The 18,153-nt window shown below is 43.4% G+C and overlaps 1 protein-coding gene across 5 annotated transcripts in view; it reads right to left on the reverse strand.

The window, feature by feature from the left end:
- Astn2 (astrotactin 2) overlaps positions 1-17,932 on the reverse strand; it is a 986,452-nt gene extending 968,520 nt beyond the window's left edge. For 3 of the 5 annotated variants that reach the window (XM_063287034.1, XM_017593112.3, XM_017593110.3), the window contains exon 1: positions 17,296-17,930. In XM_063287034.1, the coding sequence (XP_063143104.1) occupies positions 17,296-17,779 (484 nt within the window). In that variant the 5' untranslated portion in view covers positions 17,780-17,930. Of the gene's footprint in view, positions 1-17,295 lie in introns of all 5 variants that reach the window. The other 2 variants (NM_001271363.1, XM_017593109.3) reach the window with 2 other exon arrangements.
- Positions 17,933-18,153: the final 221 nt, after the last annotated feature.

Genomic DNA, 18,153 nt, shown 5'->3' on the forward strand with positions numbered 1-18,153 from the left:
TCTATTTATGCTCATTGTGTTTCTTATGACTTTAAATTTTAATGAAATAGAGTCCAGATTAAAAATTTATGAGCATCCAAAGAAAGTAGTTTCTATGAGACTGAGATGATTTTACTGTATTAAAAAAAAAGCCAAAGTTACTTAAATACTGCCAGTGAGTTAGGTCAGGCATGACAACTATAAAGATTTAGAAAGGAATCATAAAATTCTAAAAGAATGACTTGGCAAGCAGCTAAGTCCTCAGTCTCTTTTAGTGAAACTGAGATTGGAGATCATCTTTGGTGCATTATGAGCATGGTTTATGCAAAAAGATGGGCCCAAACTACAATCAGATGACCCAGACTCAAAACAAGACCTAATGTCTACATCCCAAACTTGGCAAATACATTCTCGTTTATGTATTCCACGTTAAAATGAAATGTTTAATGTACATCTATTATTTTTTTATGATTCTCTTCTTTAATAGACTTTCTAACTGCCAATCTAAATGGCCTCAGAAACAAGAGTTCAGTCTTAAACCAGACAGGTCTTCTTAAAATAGTCTGTCTTCCCACTCAAGTAAAAAGTTTAAGGAAATAGAAGAAGGGTTTTATCAATCATAAATCAAATGCTCTCTAGGAACTCTTGACAGTCATTCCCTTTCTGTCAGTTTTTTTCCCCAAAGTTCAGTTTCTTTTTTTAATTCTCCAGACAGGAGAATCATATTCTTAGAGTACATCCCCCTTGCTCTGTCTGTCTCTTAACCATTTGTACATCTATGTATACTTTGTATGTATACATACACGTACACACATATATACATATCCATACACACACACATACACGTAAACACACACACACACACACACACACACACACACACATCCCCAACAGTCTCAAGTGTTAGATAACTTGTTCCCCAGCTGGTTGCACTCTTTTGAGAAATCATGGGACCTTTAAGAAGTGAGACTAGACAGAGGAAGCTATTCATGGAGTCAGACTTCTTATGAGTTAGAGTTCTCTTGTGAATACTATCTGCTTTCTGCTCAATCGTGATGTAAATCAGCTGTATCACAGACTGGTACACTTCAGTCACCATGTCTTCTCTGCTATGGTGAGTGTACCTTCTTAATCATGAACCAAATTAAACATCTCCTCTCTTAATTTCTTCTGTCAGATATTTGTTTATAACAATAAGCTAGCTGATGGGGTATATAAATATACTTTATCCATGTCTCTCTCTATATATGTATGAATATATATATGTATGAATATATATATGAAATGTCTGTACGTGTGTATGTGTGTGTGTGGTTTTGTGTGTGTGTGTGTGTGTGTGTGTGTGTGTGTACACAATAGGTGAGAATTTACTGAAACATGAAGGAAATATGAAAATGGTTTTTGGTGCCTTGGCATGTTCAGAAAAGTCTTGTAAGGTAGCTAAGTGTAGTGTCATTGAATGAGTTGCTTCTCTTTTATTGTCACATCAAAGATGGTTCTTCAGGCAAATATCTGCTCCAAAGAGATACCAGAAGTCTACTCACTATAATTACCTCTCAGATAGAAGCTTGGAGAAAAAACTTACTCGTTCTAGTATTCATGAACTCTGTGAACTCTACAGCAAGCTTGTATTTCTTGTTTTAAATTTTAAAGTTAAGGTTACATATGCAATTAAATGTAAGATTGTCCATGAACATTCTCTAGCCATGCAACCTTTTTATTAAAAACACATTGGAATCCTTAGCTGCCATCTTTCTTATATGCCATATGTAGAGTGGGTATCACCTTTGTGGTTTCAGGGAAGTGATGTGCTTGCAAAGTATATTTCTAAGCTATGGAAACTTTGGCCCAAATGAAATTTGAATCCCGGTGTTAGAGACAGATAAAAGGAGAGAATTTCTTTCACGGAGTCACAGAGCAGAATATGCTCCTCTGATTTTTTATGAAACCTAGTTCAAAAGCTGCTTTCCAACTAAAGAGGAGTCCTTCCCTTTCCGGGAACTGCCTGCAAGAACTTTGCAGAGTGAGCGAACATGCATGAGTCTCCCCTCCTTTGTGGATGCATTAGAGACAGAGATGGTTCTTCAGGCAATTATTTGCTCTAAATGGATGCCAGTAAACTACCCACTGTAGCCACCTCTTGGGAATGGACTTGAAGGAACGGCTCCCTTTTTATAGTATTCCTGTATTACATGAAAGGTACAACATGCTTGTATTTCTGGGGTTAAAATTAAGAATTAAGAGTAGAAATGTGGGGTTGGGGATTTGGCTCAGTGGTAGAGCGCTTGCCTAGGAAGCACAAGGTCCTGGGTTCAGTCCCCAGCCCTGGAAAAAAAAAAGAGTAGAAATGCAATAAACACTAGTTACTACAATTACAAATACTAAAGAGAAATGATGTAGAATCATAGTAGCATTTAAATTGGCAAGAAAGAGAAACATATTCGTTTGTACCCTAGTTTATTTTCTATTGCTGTGACTAAAGACCAAGCAAGGCCGTCAGCAACCTGGGGAAGAAAGAGTTCCTTTGGCTTCTAATTCCACGTCACAGTCTGAAACTGAAGAAAGCCATGTTAAGAGCTCAAATCAGGAACCTGGAGACAAGAACTGAAACATAAGCTGTGGAGAAGTGCTACTGTTGGCTTGCTGGCCATGGCTTGCTGAGCTACCTCTCTTGTATAACCCAGGAGCACCTGCCTGGGTATAGTACTACTCAGAGTGGACTGGGCCCTCCCACATTAATCATTAATCAAAAAAAAAAGTGCCCTGCAGACTTTTGTACAGGCCAGACTGAAGGAAGCAATTGCTAGGTTGATATTTCCTCTTCCTAGATGAGTCTTGCTCCTGTCAAACTCATAACCAGTACCCCTTGAAAATTAGGTTGTCTATACTGAATGAATATACGATGCACTTAAGAGCTGTTTCTTAGGGAAGTGAAAGAAAAACTAAGAATCAGGGACATACTCTATGTAAAGGCAGTAATTATGAGATATGAATGTTTTAAAATAAAACATATTGTGTATACAATATAAGTAGTAGAAGAAATATTGGAAAGTGGACAAATATGAATTTTAGAAGAGCATCCATATCTGGTAATTATTTCTTGCTGCAAAAGATATGAATTTAGGTAGCATTGACTATATTTTCTATAACAGTAATTATGCCCTTTTTAATTTAATAAATTAATTTAGAATTTGATATTTATAGGATTGCATTGTCTATTTTACCTCCTAATTACCCTCTATTACTACCATGGAGCTCTCACTGATCTTCCTCTTCCTCCTATCAAGCCCTTCTCCTTTTGCTAAGTCAGCTTAATTGGATTTGGTTTTGTTGAGTTATCCAATTTAATTTTTGTTACTCCCGTGAGCATGAACGGTAGTTATTTACTAGAGCATGGATAACTTAACAGTGAAGAAACGTGGATAACTACACCACTGAAGAAAATGATTCTCTTTCCCTTGGTAACCATTAATTGCCTAGGTTCCTCAAGAAGGGAACCCATTCCCACATCCTTGCTAAATGATGATGGAACTACCCTTGAGGTTGGCCTTATGCAAGTAGGCACAATTTCTGTGATTTAATTAGTGTAATGGCTATGCCATATCCAGAACACAGTACCTCACAGCAGTTTTCTGCATCCTCTGGTTCTTACATTATTCCCACCCTATTCTCCACAATGGTTCTAGAACTTACAAGGGATGGTATGGATGTTCCATTTAGGGATGAGTATTCAACAGTCCCTAATTCTTATAAAATTCTATCTTCTATCCATATCATTATTCTGGAGTCCTATCCATATGAGGATTATTTTTCAAAGTAAATGCAGCTAGTACTATTTATTATGTGACCACATGTAATAGACCTGGTCTCTTTGAATGCCTATCTCACCTTTTCATTTGTAATATAGGAATACTGAAAATACTCATGAAAAACAGTTTGGAAGATGAAAACATACAAATGTGATTATCCCAATAGGCTACATTTTCTAGTCTCCAGGGAGCCAGGCACAGGGTTTGTCCTAGCTAATTTTAAGTCAACTTGGCATAGGATATAGTCATTTAAAAAGAGGAAACCCAAATTTAGAAAATGGTTCCAAAAATTGGGTTATAGGGAAGCCTATAGGGAATATTTTAAATTATTGGTTGATGTGGGTGTCCAACCCACTGTGGGTAAGACCACTCCCTGCTGGTTTTCCTGAGTTCTTTAAGAAGGCAGACAGACTGACCAAGCAATGCACAGCAAGAGAGGTAAGAAACTCTTTTCTGTGGCCCCTGAATCAGGCCCAGCCTCTGGGTACTTGAATTATCTATGTAGCTAACTTATTTTTGGTGATGAAGGTATAGCTGAAAAGTAAGCCAAATTAACCATTTCCTTCCCAAGTTGCTTTGTCACAGTGTTTCATTACAACAATAGAAACCCTGACAACGACAGGATCTGAATTGATGAATGTCTGAAAAAGTAAGCTTTGGACAAGGAGGTCAAGGTCCTTGGGTAAGCCGGTTTGGTTGAGGGAATGTGAATTAAATTTACTACACATGTTAACATCAATTGACTGGTAGTGAGTGATGAAGTCTTGCATCCAGAAGGAATCTTGGAGCCATGACTAAGTGATTGATTAGCAATGTATCTCATGGATTTGGAAGTGGAAAGTGACAGTACGCCCACACATATTCTTCTTTCATCATTCATTCATTCTTTCTCTCAGCAAACATTTATGAACTGTCAACTGCATATTGGACATCACCCCAGGCCCCTGAAATTCTAGCAGTGGAGCAGCCTGAAAAATTTCTCCCGACAAAATATCCTGTGTGGCCCAATCCTCCTCAACTCCCTGGAGAAGCCTCTTGACATTTGCTTAATCCTGGCTGAGACCCAAATAGGGACTGTCATTTATTTGAAATCACAGAGCAAATGCAGAAGCAGAACCAGGGTTGTGTTCTGCAGTCAGAGTGTGCACTTCTCAGACTTGCAGAACCTGCTCTACCTTCTAATCCTTATTTCAGCCATTGCAAAGACACAGGCTCCCACACTACTCACCAGATCACTCTCCTCCCTCCCCTCCCATAATCCTGCTTTCTGTCCTCCTTCTGAGAGCCAGAGAGACCTTCTGTTCGCCCTCTGGAAGCAAGGAAGGAGGTGAATGGGGAGCCACTCTCTAGACGCCTTTGGAGTTTGGAGAGATGTTTTAAAGAGGCCAAGAGAACAAAAAGAAGAGAGAAGGTGAGGGGGAGAGACAGTAGGAGGCCCAGTATTGGCAGACAAGTAATTGGGTACCTTGAGTGGTCAGCTTCTCCAGTCTCCCTCCCTAGAGGAAGCTAAAAGGAACAAAACTGAAGAAGGTTTTCCCACAAATTAGTGAGAGTGGACTTGAAAACTCCAGTCACACCTGGGCTCAGAGCTTAGGGTTTGATCTTAGAGGCCCCATAAAGGAAGCGAAGTGAGAAAGGACTAAGGTTTCAGCAGGATACAGTTATAGCCTCAGCAGCTCTCAGAGGGAACCCTCTCCCTCCAGGGCTCCTGCAGAAGCCTATAGCCGAGAAGAGCTTCACAGATGATTTCATTCAATCACATCACATTAAAGAGAGAGAGAGAGCCCAGAAATGAAGTGAGGCTTTATAGTAACATCAAGCAGAATGGGTATCAACTCAAGACTAACTGCACATGACCTCATCACCCACCCACTGGTTTTTATGAGAGCTTTATCCACAGGGCTTCCTGGTATGCAGAAACTTTACCCCATTCCTGTACATTTCAGTCAGCACACATATACATACTGTCCTGAATTTCAAGTCTCCCAAAGCAAAAGGGCACACAAAATCCTCCTTACCTCTGGAAATTGCTGAGTCAAGATTTTTTATGGTATAGAAAGTACAGAGAAGGAAATGAATACTTTGGCTAGGGAGAAGATCTTAAAGAAGGTAATAATTGAGTTTTGTGAGCTAAAGAAAAAATGGTAGATGTTGAACTAGGAAGAAGGCAAATTATTTAAGATTTTGTGGACCATGAAAGGGAATTAGGATTTTTATCTTAAGAGTAATTGGAGGCTTTAAACAAGGAAGTAGCAAGAAGCAATTTGCTTCCTGGAAAAGATTTCTCTGGCTACTTTGCAGCAGGGGGTGGCCAGCCTTTTACATAAAGAACAATTAGTAAATATTTTCAGCTTTACCAGCCAGCCAAAGAGCAATAATGGCCACATACTACACAGAAACAAATCGGTGTGGCTCTGTCCCAGCACATTCAGTTTTATGGTCACAGGAATCACAGTCCCATATCACTGTCATGTCAGTACATGTTGGTTTGTTTCTGATTTTCAACCTTATTTCTGACGAGTTAATCAGATTATAGGCTATTCAAATTCAAGTAAAGCAACTCAATTGGCCCGTGAGCCATGGGTTCCAATGACAAAAGAAAGAGAAAGTATCAGAAGACCAGCGGGGAGACTAATGTTGGGGTGGGTGTGGTTTGAACATAGGTGACAGCATTGGCAAATATGAGAGATGAATTATCCAAAGTCATTTTACAAGTAAAATTTTCTAGAGGATTAGCTGTTTAAAAAACACGAGTCAAGGAAAGAGAGGTGAGGTGATTCCTTAGTTTAGATTACTGGTATCATGAGATGGGGAGGTCCAGATTAAGTGAGTTTAGAGACCAAATCCCATAGTACCACTGTGTTCTCCTACAAGAATAAAAACACCGAGCTTTAAGGTTTCTGAATAAGATGTATTCTGCCTACTCCTATTTAGGTTTTAGGTAACTACTGAGAGAATATTACCATTGATATGTTCCAAATACTGCCTGTGACTTGTTAATAGGAAATGAATATTCACCCATCCTTCATCTAACTCAAGCTTACTTCAACACTTTGTATTGTTATTGCCACATGTAGCAATCATACCAGGTAGGTATAAGCATCCCAGGGGGAATAAATCTTTCTAAGTGCAAGGAAAGAGAAAGAAACAAGGTATCTCTAAAGAAGCAATAGTGATAAAGTGTGTTCTAGGAGAAGAGGGAGTGGCACTTCCACTCTAAGGTCAATAATTCAGCCATGTTTACATCATCAGCGAGGATATGGCCTCAGGTGAGACAAGGAATATCAGAAGGTCAGCTGAAGTCATGCACAAGCCAGGGCATCTCAGGAATCCCTCCGTTGGACATGTCATATCAGTACCTTGTGCTGACTTGACCCTCTTGCCCCAGCAATTCTTTCCTTGAAACTCGGGTTGCACTGTAACTCACACGCGATGCTAACCTCACATACATGCACACATACACACAAAAAGCTTAAGTTAAATGATCCTTTTCTCTATACAAATCTTGGGATCTTGGGAGGCTGCTGCAGACTGTGAAAGCCTTAAGAGGAGAAGTCCAGGTAATTGGAACACAGACAGCATACATTAGGCAGGCAGCCTCTCCTCAGGATGCCTAGATGGAGTGCTGTCCATATGGAAGGCATCAGGAAGCCCTGAACTGGTCAAAGGATCAGTGCTACTGGATAGATACTTTCCCTTTGACACCTGGCTTTCACTTAGCCATCAAGGAAAGCAGACATATCCTATGCCTTTCCTTGACATCCCACCCCCTTCCTTCCTCCACCCACAAGCACCACTGAAATGATTCCCCCAAATGCAGCTATTACTGTGACTGGAAATCTCTTTCCTGCTGATTCTGCTAATGGAAATGTTCCTTTCTTCTCAGCTGCTTGCAAAGCCACTTGTGACTTCCTTGTGTGCCTGAGAGTAAGGCTCTGTCAGCCAGCCACCACCAGAAGGCAGAGAAATATCCCCCTCCTACTACACCAACATTCACCAGCCTTAGACTCACTGTCTCCGTGCTTCTCTGCCTAAAGTGTCCTCAGACAACCCCAGAATTCCCTCTTGCCCCCACCTCCCCATAGCTGGCAGAGATCAATGGCCAGTTTCATTCTTTTGTGCCTTACTGACAGAGGAAGAGGGAGGGAGAGGAGAGGCATAGGCAGTGAATCCAGACATCGAAAGAGGAGGGAATAACAGGAGTCTACATTCACAATTTATTCATACCTCTACCTCCTCTCCTCACCACAAATCAAATCAAAACAAAACAATAAAGATCCCAGGTGGCAAAGAAGCATGAAACATGCTGGGCTATGCTGGGCACTCGGGGTCTCTTTAGAATCCTAAGACTTAATGTAAGTAAAACTTGTACACAGTTCTGGGTCCAGACTAATGGTTAGCTTATGGAGAGTTCACCAAAACAAAACAGCAAACAAACCCACACACATGATTGCTGTATTCCATTCACTTTATTGATAAGTAAGCAGAGACTGACTTATAGAGATGGCAGATATAAGTCCTAGCTTAGATATGAGTGCCTTGGAGATTTTGTATCAGGTTTTAGATACAAAATGTACCAAAATGGGTACATGTTTCACTTCAGCTCACTGCTCTTCCGTCAGAGATACACTGGATTCCATAAAGGTTATTGGAACATGAATATCTCTTTGCTAATTCAATGAAGGATCTATTTGCCTGGAACTCAAAAAAGGCATATTATCTCATTCTGATATTCTAGAAGAGCACATATTATTTGATGTTTATAGCAGTCTAATATGTGATATTTTGTGCCTAAAATCCCACAGGCATCCAACTTTCAAGGTAGAAAATAGAAAAAATTGCATAATACTGCTAAAAAGCACAAGAATTAAACAAAGTTTGAAATCAGAGTTGAACAGAGGAATGACAAGAAAGTGTAACCAGATAAAAGTCAACTATGTACCTCAAATACCAGACATACTCACCATTGCTAGAAAGAGAACATCAAACTTCTATAAATTCCTGCAATGACAAAGTCAAAAGTTTTCTATAAGGCTGTACATAGCATAAAAGTGGGACATTCCCAATAAATGGGAGAATGGAAAGGCTTGGAGGATGAGGGAAAAAGGAAGACTGTAAGAAAGAAGAGAAGAGAAGAAAGGAGGGAGGTACCTCAGGAGACACAAAAGAAATGGAGTTTGCAATTCAATCAAGTTTATTGATGGCAGGAACATCCAGAGAATATGAAACAAGGCTCAATGCTCAATGCAAAAAAAGTACTGGGCTCTCTCTCTCTCTCTCTCTCTCTCTCTCTCTCTCTCTCTCTCTCTCTTTTCCTCCCTCCCCCCCCTCACACACACACAGACGGGGGGGGGGGGGGGAGGGAGAGGGAGAGAGACAGAGAGATGGTGTTTCCTATGGAGATGCTAATTCAGCTACCTGTAGGACAGAAACTAGGTGCTTAGTTCCCCTGGACCTGTAAAGACACTCATACAACAACTCCTATATGCTGAAACTTCTTGGTAATGAGTAGTAGTGAGAAGTAACAAGAAGTAAAATATGGTGGACAAAGAGACCAAAATTTCACAGTTCCCCTGATTTGTGCAGCCAGCAAGGCAGAGAAAATGCAGAAACCAAAGAACCAGGCAGAACTGGGTTTATAGGTTTATAATTGCTATACAGTCTTGAGTGTGTTTCTTAGCTTCTCTGAGGTCTATGCTTGCTTGGATCACACACAAACCACATTTGTCATTCAACACTGCGAAACACTTAAAACAGTAGCAGACAGCCAGTGTTACATGGAGCATAGTTATTGACAGTAGATGGTCACAATTTCTAGGATAAGGTTAGTTACTTGACACTATTAGATTTTTAATTCTTTCATCCTTGACTGCCTGGTGATTGCCCTTCCCTAAAGAAGGAGGATGACACATTGGATTAAGAAGTCAGTACATATAGGATCTGATATCTGCCATGCCATTGACTTGTTTTCTTCTTCTGACACTTAATATCTCAGAACTTGTTAAACATGTTATCTTCCTAAATGTCCAGTTCCTTGCCAGGTCATGTGTGATTTGGCTCCTGACTACCACCTTGCCCATCTCATTTCAACTTCATTGAATATCCCAGGATGTGTGTTGAATTACCCAGGTGTGATCTTGAATTGGGTCTTTCAGGGACTACTTACTCTCTGCTTACAATATTCCTTCTTAGATTTTTCGGGAGATAATTCATTTCTCCTAAGCATTTACTCCAATCTCACATTTTTAATAAACTACTCACTCTATGATATTTTATATGAAAACTAAGTCCCTCATCTCAGAATACTGAATGCTTTTTTCTTCTTTTATTTGTTTACTCTGTATAGAACTTGTATCATTCATATACTTTAGAATTTACTTTTCACATATAACTTTGTTGTCTTTGAACACAGGTACATAATCATATACAAACATGGAAGATAAGTCTCCTGAATGCAGTGGTCCATGTAATTGACTCATACATATCCCATGATCCCAGGGAAGTCAGGCATGTCAAAGTGCTTGATAACTTTCCAAGGACTTACTGTTGTCATGTTGTTGTTTATATTGACAGGGAATGGTCAATGCTGAGGCAAAGAGATCAGGAAAGGCTTCATTGAAAATTTGGCATTAGAATTCAGTCTTACAATGAAAGGTGAGAAGGGATTTTCTAAGGGTGGTGGTTAGGCATTTATAGATTGAATGGGAACTATGGTCTAAGAGTAAGAACAAAATGCCAGGTGGAAAGACCCCTTATATTTGGAAGGGTTATAAAATCAAGTGGATATAAGAGACTACGGAGAAAAGACTTGTAGGGGCAAACAAGTGAGTTGTGTACTGGAATTGCAGCACAGCGATGTGTTGCTGTGCCCAAAATGCTCCTTACCAAGGGAACAGAGAAAGTTCTTCCCTCTGCTCATTAAAATCTTATACGTGTATAATGTCCTCCCCAATCTCAACTTACAGACTTAGTTGAATATACATTCTAGCATGGAGAGGTGAAACTTCAGATTTCTCAGTCTTGAACGTAGCATTTCTGTGGACAATGCTTATCCTTTTTCCATTCTAAAGAGAAATCTTTCTGGAGGTTGCTGTCCAAAATAACTGCCTACAGTAGAAAAAAAGCAGTTGAAAGCAGACAGCATGTAGTGGCAGGCAGAGCAAGCCCTGCCAAGCACTGCTGTCTGCTTCCTCGTGGGGCAGAAAACTGTTTGCTCTGTTGTAGGGAAGGGAAAACCAGTTCTTACTATAGTTAATCTTCTGTTGCCACTAGCTGGTCAGGAAGAGAACTAAGGGAAGTGCCAGCACAGCAAACTAAGCCTGTGTGCCTGCTGAAACCCAACTACAAATATGACCATCCCCTTTTCAGAGAAGAGCAGGCCTCTCCTGACCACCCTCTAAAGAAAAATTCCCTTTTCTTTACCCAGGACAAAAATTCACCAACTGACAGGACTGTTTTGGAAAGATTGGAACCAGCCAACTGGATATTTGGACAGAAAACAAATCCAATTTCCCTAAGAATATTTTTCCCCTTGAGGGTTATATTTATTTACTTTTATGACAGAAAAGGAGAAGAGACCAGTATACTTTATGATGATCAACAACACTGCATTCACTGAGATGTATCAAAGTTAGTCCTCTAACCTTAAGAGGTCTAGCATTATGAGGCAGAATGTGAAATTTAAGAGCTCTGGGGTAAGCAAGGATCTTTGGATTTAACTCGTTCGTTCCTTTGTCCAGGCCCGAGTCTTGCTACATAACATCGAAACAGTGGACTCAATGCATTCTGAGAGTTTGTAATCAAAGGAGACAACAAGATAACAGTTGCAGGACATCACTTAAGAGGTCACTGCCAGTTTCCAGGCCTCCTTCTCTCAGAACACATGTCCATGTCCTCTGAAATCAGATAAGACCAGTGGTACATTAAACAAGGGGATGAGAAGATTTTTCAAGAAGCCTAGTCACCATTTCTACCACAATTAAGCTCTGGGTCACACTAAAGCCAACACAGGTCTGCTATTTCATTACTGTTACCACCATCATGACCAACACCACTACCATCACCACCACCACCACCACCACCACCCACAATGCACACACATACAGCACCTCAGACATCAAATCTAGATGACGTGGACTGAAGAGAAAAGGGACCTTCCATTCTCCCTACCCCATTCCCTTCTCTGTTTCATGGGACTCTCTGATAGCAGACAATGAATTTCTCTTTGCCTTAGAGTGTTAAATGGGTTTCATTAGCTTTGAGCTGGAAAGAAGTTGGGTAGAGTGTAGGAAAAAAAGGGCAGAAAAGGAAAGAAATAAAACATACAAATCAAAAGCTCAGTTAACACAGCTGTTCTACTGCAGCCTACAAAAACTGGTTACAATTATCCCCCATCACAGAAGGATGGCCACTGATATTTGATTGTTACCTAAACATATCACTTAATTACAGATCTAGCACACACATTGCTTGAAACATAGCATTATTTTGAGATAGCCCCACCCCCTTTTCTCTACCAGAATCTCTCCCAACTGAACAATAGAATTGATATTACCAAATATTCTGGAGTCAGGATTCTCTTCTTGAGACATAGCTTACTTGTAACCACTGTTCCTCCTTCCAAATAAAGGGTATGGATCTTTAGAATCAAACCAGAAACGTGAAAACAGACACATAGTCTCTATGGCCAAATGTCCGCTTTCTAATGTTTGAACAAAAGCTGCTAGTTCTCTGTGAACAGTGACCTCATCATCTTCCAGCATGTTTGTACTATAACCTTGGGGTCAGCACATGAGCTGCTGGACAGCTCCCCCCAGCCTTGGTCTACTTTCTATCTTTGCCTTTCAGAGATTTTTAAAATAAGACTTCCCACAAAAGCACAGATTCCTCATTGTGAACTGGTGACATTTGAAGGAAACTTCTTCAGCTCTCTGTGAACTGTTCTCTGATTAAATTCTCTCCTCACAACCACCCTCAGTTAGGGGCCTAATCCTTTAACCCACCTTTGAGTATCAATTTCTATGAAGACTTCCAAAAACTGTCACTAGACTGATCATTGGACTGACCACCTTATCATTTTATATCATATATTTCTCTTCTACCTAAGCTGACCAATTTTTTGCAAGGAACATCCTTTCAGGGGTCCAGCCATAGAATTTGGCATAAGACATACTTATGTAGGTGTATTTAAAGATAGACTCAAGGACTGTGTCTTTCTTCACATCCCTACTGGCTATATATTGCATTGTTCTGTCAGTTTTGCACAGTAGAATAAATTAACACAGAAATCATGTTTACTCAGATTTACCACTTTTTCTTCTCCTTTGGCTAAATCAGGACAGGTTGTAAACAGTGTGGCTTGTTGACTATCATGAACAGAAGAAAGGATTACATCTTCCTATCCATGGACATGAAAGTTAAATCCAGGTGCAGACTGCAGGGTTGCCTGGCAGTGGACAAGGACTGGGTGAACACAGGTTCACCTCAGAAGCCCTTCTATCCTTACCAACACCCCCATGTTACCAACAATGGAAAACAAAGTGAGAAGCACGAGGAGTGAGTCAAAGTGGCAGAGTAGGTCAGAGCACTTCAACTTCATAGAAGCTTTACACTAAAGAATTATTTTAGGTCTCATCTACCCACTCATATTAAAGCACAAAGAATTGAATTTCTGGAGGGATAAATGACCTATTCAAGGTCACAGTGAACATGGCAGAGATTACTAGATCCTGTCACTAAGTTCCCATGCTACATTTTAACACTCAAATTCCCTTCAAATTTCCTTCTACAATCTTCAGAGCACATGAGCCCAATTTTTTTCTGCTATGGAAAGTGTCCAGAAATTTCCTCAAATCTATAGATAAGTCTTTCTTCCCTGGTGTCACATCATCTCCATATTCATAGGAACCAGGGAGCAGTATGCTATTGACAGCCCGGAATCCCAGGACTTAATTATTTAATTCAAGTATCACTTTCAAACCCTCCTATTCGGCTCACAGACAGAGTGGTGATTCCTACAGAGATGGTTTTCATCTTGCTGATGCCTAGACTGTCTCTCTATCCAATACCTTGCCCAATATAAATAGCACATTTTGTTCAGAATGCCAGCTTGACAATTGCCAAGAATATAAAGATTCAAAAGATTAGGATCCCAGTTCCAGTTCTACACTTACTTACAGTTCCACTTTCTACTGGAACCTCTAAGAATGCATCCTCATCTATCAAATGGGATTACAGTAGTTCGTTCCCCATATTATTTTGTGTGAGTTAATAATACATGGCAAGAATAAAATTCTCAGCAGGACATTAAAGATTCAATAACTACTTGCTATTCCTTGATCACTTTTAGGGACATTTTACTTTGTCAATGCCATTGACATAATCAGATTCAAAGTAAGAGGCCCAGACATTGAAACTTAGGAGAATTTTCACATCTAAAATGAACGCCCTTCTATAGAATGCAGTTTGATTTAATGGGAGGGTGTAGATACAAAAAGGAAGGCATCCAAAGAAAAAGAGTTCCATCCCTCAAGAATCGTCAATAGCAAAGCTAATAAGTCTAAGAAGAAGAAACCAGACTGGAATAAGATGACTTTAGTGAATGAGGATGCTAGAAAATGTGTGCAGAGAGTTATACTAAGAGTCCCTAACTAAGTTTTTGTACTTTTGCAACCGTTAATACAATTAGCAACTCTGAGTCCAGGACCCAAGTAATGGCAGGGAAGGCTTTTCTAGACGGCATCATCCCCTAGTGGTGGCTCCACACTCCCCACTAGTGGCAGGATTTGAGTCCCAATTTTGTACACACAGCTGTCACCCCTTCCTAAAAGGACAAAGTTGTGGCAAAAAATCTAGCCTAAAGGTTCAGAAACAAATGCTAGACAGCAGGAATAAAGGTCCAGAGGTGCACTGGGGCTGCCTCAGAAGCTTGGTTAGAGGTGAGCATAAATAGCCCACACTGCCCACCCCCTCCTGGTGCTACCACCAGCCCTCATTGCCAGCCAGCCTGGCCCTCTACAAGCTCATTGTGCACTCCATGTTTACATGCAAACAGTCTAAGACCAACACAAATAAAAAGCCCACGTCTCCCTACACAGCTCCTGCTATACCCTGCCATCTGCTGAGTACCTCGCTAGCCAAATCCCTGTCGGGAGCTCTTGAGCTGCCAATGCAGGACTCTGGGGTGGAAAGAGGGGTGGAGGTGGAACCTAATTCTCTGTGTGGGTCCAAAAATGCTTAGTACAGCCAAAAGGCAAGTATCGGGTCATTCGGGGGGTGGGGCAGAAAGTCACCAGTCACCCAGCTCCTGGCAGCTGTGCATCAGGGGAAGTTTCCAAATGGACGGTATCAGAGACTCTCAAGCTTATTCTGAAAGGCTCAAAACTTCCAGTTCAGGATTCTGCTGACTCCTACTGAGGCACCCATTCTCTTGAAAGCCAATGTTTAAAATGGCACAAACTGCTGGCTCCAAGAATTTTGGGGAACTTCTATAGCTAACTGGCCCTTATACACACATTCGATAAACTGAATGCTCTGGAGTTTTGACAGTGCAGGCACTACTCACAGGCCGGCATTCCTCCCTCACTTGGATAGATATTTAGAAGACTCTCCACTCCTGGCATCTCATAATATCTCAAAGGGAGATATATCAGAATGGAGGGAAAGGGGCCCTATTGAAATAGGTGAGGATCGCTTTTGTGTATTGGAAGAAAGCACAACTACATGCACTCCACCAATGCGAGTTAATGTTGAACCTGAGGGAGCTTGGTGCCCTCCAGAACACTACCTAGATCCTTATGTATCCTTTGACTTGGATATGAACAGCATGGGTGCACATAAGAAAGACGACTGTGAACTTGTGTGCATGCGTCTATGCGTAATTTTCAAGGGGAGGGAGGGAGGGAGGGAGGGAGGGAGAGAGGGAGAGGGAGAGGGAGAGGGAGAGAGAGAGAGAGAGAGAGAGAGAGAGAGAGAGAGAGAGAGAGAGAGAGAGAAATTGTGCTGCACTCCAGATACACTGCCACAGGAAGTTCCCTGGGCACCCACCAGTAGTTCTCCTGCTTTGCCTCCTCCAGAAAGCTCAGCACACTCCAGTAACAGTCAGAAAAGCACAGTGCCCTCAAACCTAGTGGTTGGCTTGGCTGCTGGCTAGAATGCGTAAAGGAGAGCCAAAACGAAAGGGAAAGGAGGGAGGTATTAGAAAATACGAAAAGCACCAGAATTCCCAGAATAGTGAAATCTATTCCATTACTCTGCAAGGCTTTTGCAGAAAGCGAAGAGTTAACCTCGGAGGTTCTGGGCTGGCTCCTAACTGTGCCAGCCTCAGAAGCCCGCCACTTCGCGACACTGGGACAAGATTCAGATGCCCCCGACCCCCAAAAACATGGATTCTGAAGAAGCGTTTTCACGGGAGCCCTTGGCGCCTCTCCCGCACTGTTTTTTTGGCCTGACTCCGACAACCAATCGGGCCCCGCGTCCCCAAGAGGGGTGGGGAGGGCGAGCGAGCAGCGAGCGCGGGAGAGCTAAGGGGAGCAACATTTTTGTAAACGCTCTCTGAGATAATTAAGCTATCAATTACCCGGGTGGGAAATCAGCCGCGCTTCCCACAGCTCCACGGAAGGGCCGACTCCTCCGGGATTCGCGCTGGGAATCAGCAGGCGGCAAGCTGCTGGCGAACTTTCTGATTAACTTTTCTATTTGAGCCCCCTACCCCCACCGGTCTCCTCTTCTGTCCTTTTTCTTGCCTTTATAATTATTAGCCCAGTAAGTGAACAGTGATAACAAGCCTACTCGCTACTAGGAGTAATGGGGAAAGGAGAAGGTGACAAGAATATAGGGATGGAGGGAGAATCTAAAAGTGGAAATCTTGAGCTCAGAACCTGAGTCCCCAAACATCAACTCAGTAGATTCCAGACCCAATTTACAGAAGGTCAAAACCGAAGCTCAGAGGGGAAACGACTTAGCCAAGATCACCAAGCCGGTGAGAAGGGAAGCTTTTGAGGACTGGGTCTTTTTCTTGTTCACGTAGCCACTCTGAATTGATCCTAAGAAAACCGGTCCGGAAGGGCAGAATCCACAACTCAAGATCAGAGAGAGGGGGCGGACAACTGGAGCTGTCCAGAGGAGCTGTGCGCGGCGTGACCGTGAACTGGTTTCAGGACAAGGGTCTTCCTTGCCCAGTCCCTGGTTAGAGCACACAGAGCGACTTGGGGTCTCCAGCGTCCGGGATGCAAGGGGCGGAGCTCACAGAATGGATTGCAAAACTGAGAGCCAGGTCCCTGCTGCGGGATCCTTGGCACGCCCCCGGGCTCCCAGAGCGCGCGCTCCAGAACCTCCTGCCCCACACTCCTTTACAACCACCTGTGCGCCCTCAGGGCCCCTCGGCTGCCCTTTGCCAACCCTAACAGGGCAGCCTGGAGCGGGGATCCCCAGGGCGCCCCCACCCGTCCGGCATCACTTATGGGTTCTGGGTTTCTTGGGACTCCGCGTGTGCGGTGCCTACCCTTACCCAGGGTGAAGAAGGGCAGCTCGGTGTTGTCCAGGTCATCTTGTACCGCGATGCGCCCAGGGAGCTCGTTACGCACAAAGAGCAGGAGACGAGACTCCGCGGCTGTACCGGCTGAACCCGCGGAGCCCGGGGACGCGGCGGCAGCAGCGGCGGCAGCAGCAGAAGCTCCGGCCCCGGCTCCGGTCCCGGCCCCAGCCCCGGCCGCGGCCCCGGCGCGGGCACCGCTCCAGCCGATGTCGCTTTCCCGCAGAGCGGGCAGCGTGGATACCGTGACAGTCTTGAGCCGGCATGGGCTGTCGGGCTCCCGCGAGGCGGCGGCGGCGGTGGCGCCGGCCAGCAACGGCGGCGGCGGCAGCAAGAGCAGAAACAGCAACAGCAGCGGCAGTGGCGGTGGCGGCGGCGGCCCCGGGTGGAAGCGGAGCCTCGGCCGCCCCCGAAGCCCCAAGCCGGGGCCCGGGCTGCGCCGGGCGCCGGCGGCAGCCATGGCGGGAGGGGCTGCGGTGCTGCGGGCGGTGGTGACGGTAGAGAAGAAGGAAGAAGAAGCAGCGGTGGAGACAGCGGACACTGAAGCGAACCAGGACGCCCGAGCTAAGGAGCCTAGAGAGCCACTAGCCAGCAGCCCCCAGCTCGGGGCTCCGCCTCCCGATCAGCCCTGGACCGCCCCCCCGCGCCGCCTCCCCGCGCCCCGCCGCCGGCCCCCCCTTCGCCCGCTCCCCTGGCAGACCCTGAGCTTTTCGGAGGCTCCGCCTGGCTTCGTACAGGTCCCAATAGCTCCCTCCCCTTTCTCAGGATTCCCCTAAAGCCTCCTGCACAGGGTTTTCAGCTCCAACACCCTTCTCTAAAATTCTTTACACTTAG

The sequence above is a fragment of the Rattus norvegicus genome, chromosome 5 (assembly GCF_036323735.1).
Source record: "Rattus norvegicus strain BN/NHsdMcwi chromosome 5, GRCr8, whole genome shotgun sequence".
Classification (NCBI taxonomy): domain Eukaryota; kingdom Metazoa; phylum Chordata; class Mammalia; order Rodentia; family Muridae; genus Rattus; species Rattus norvegicus.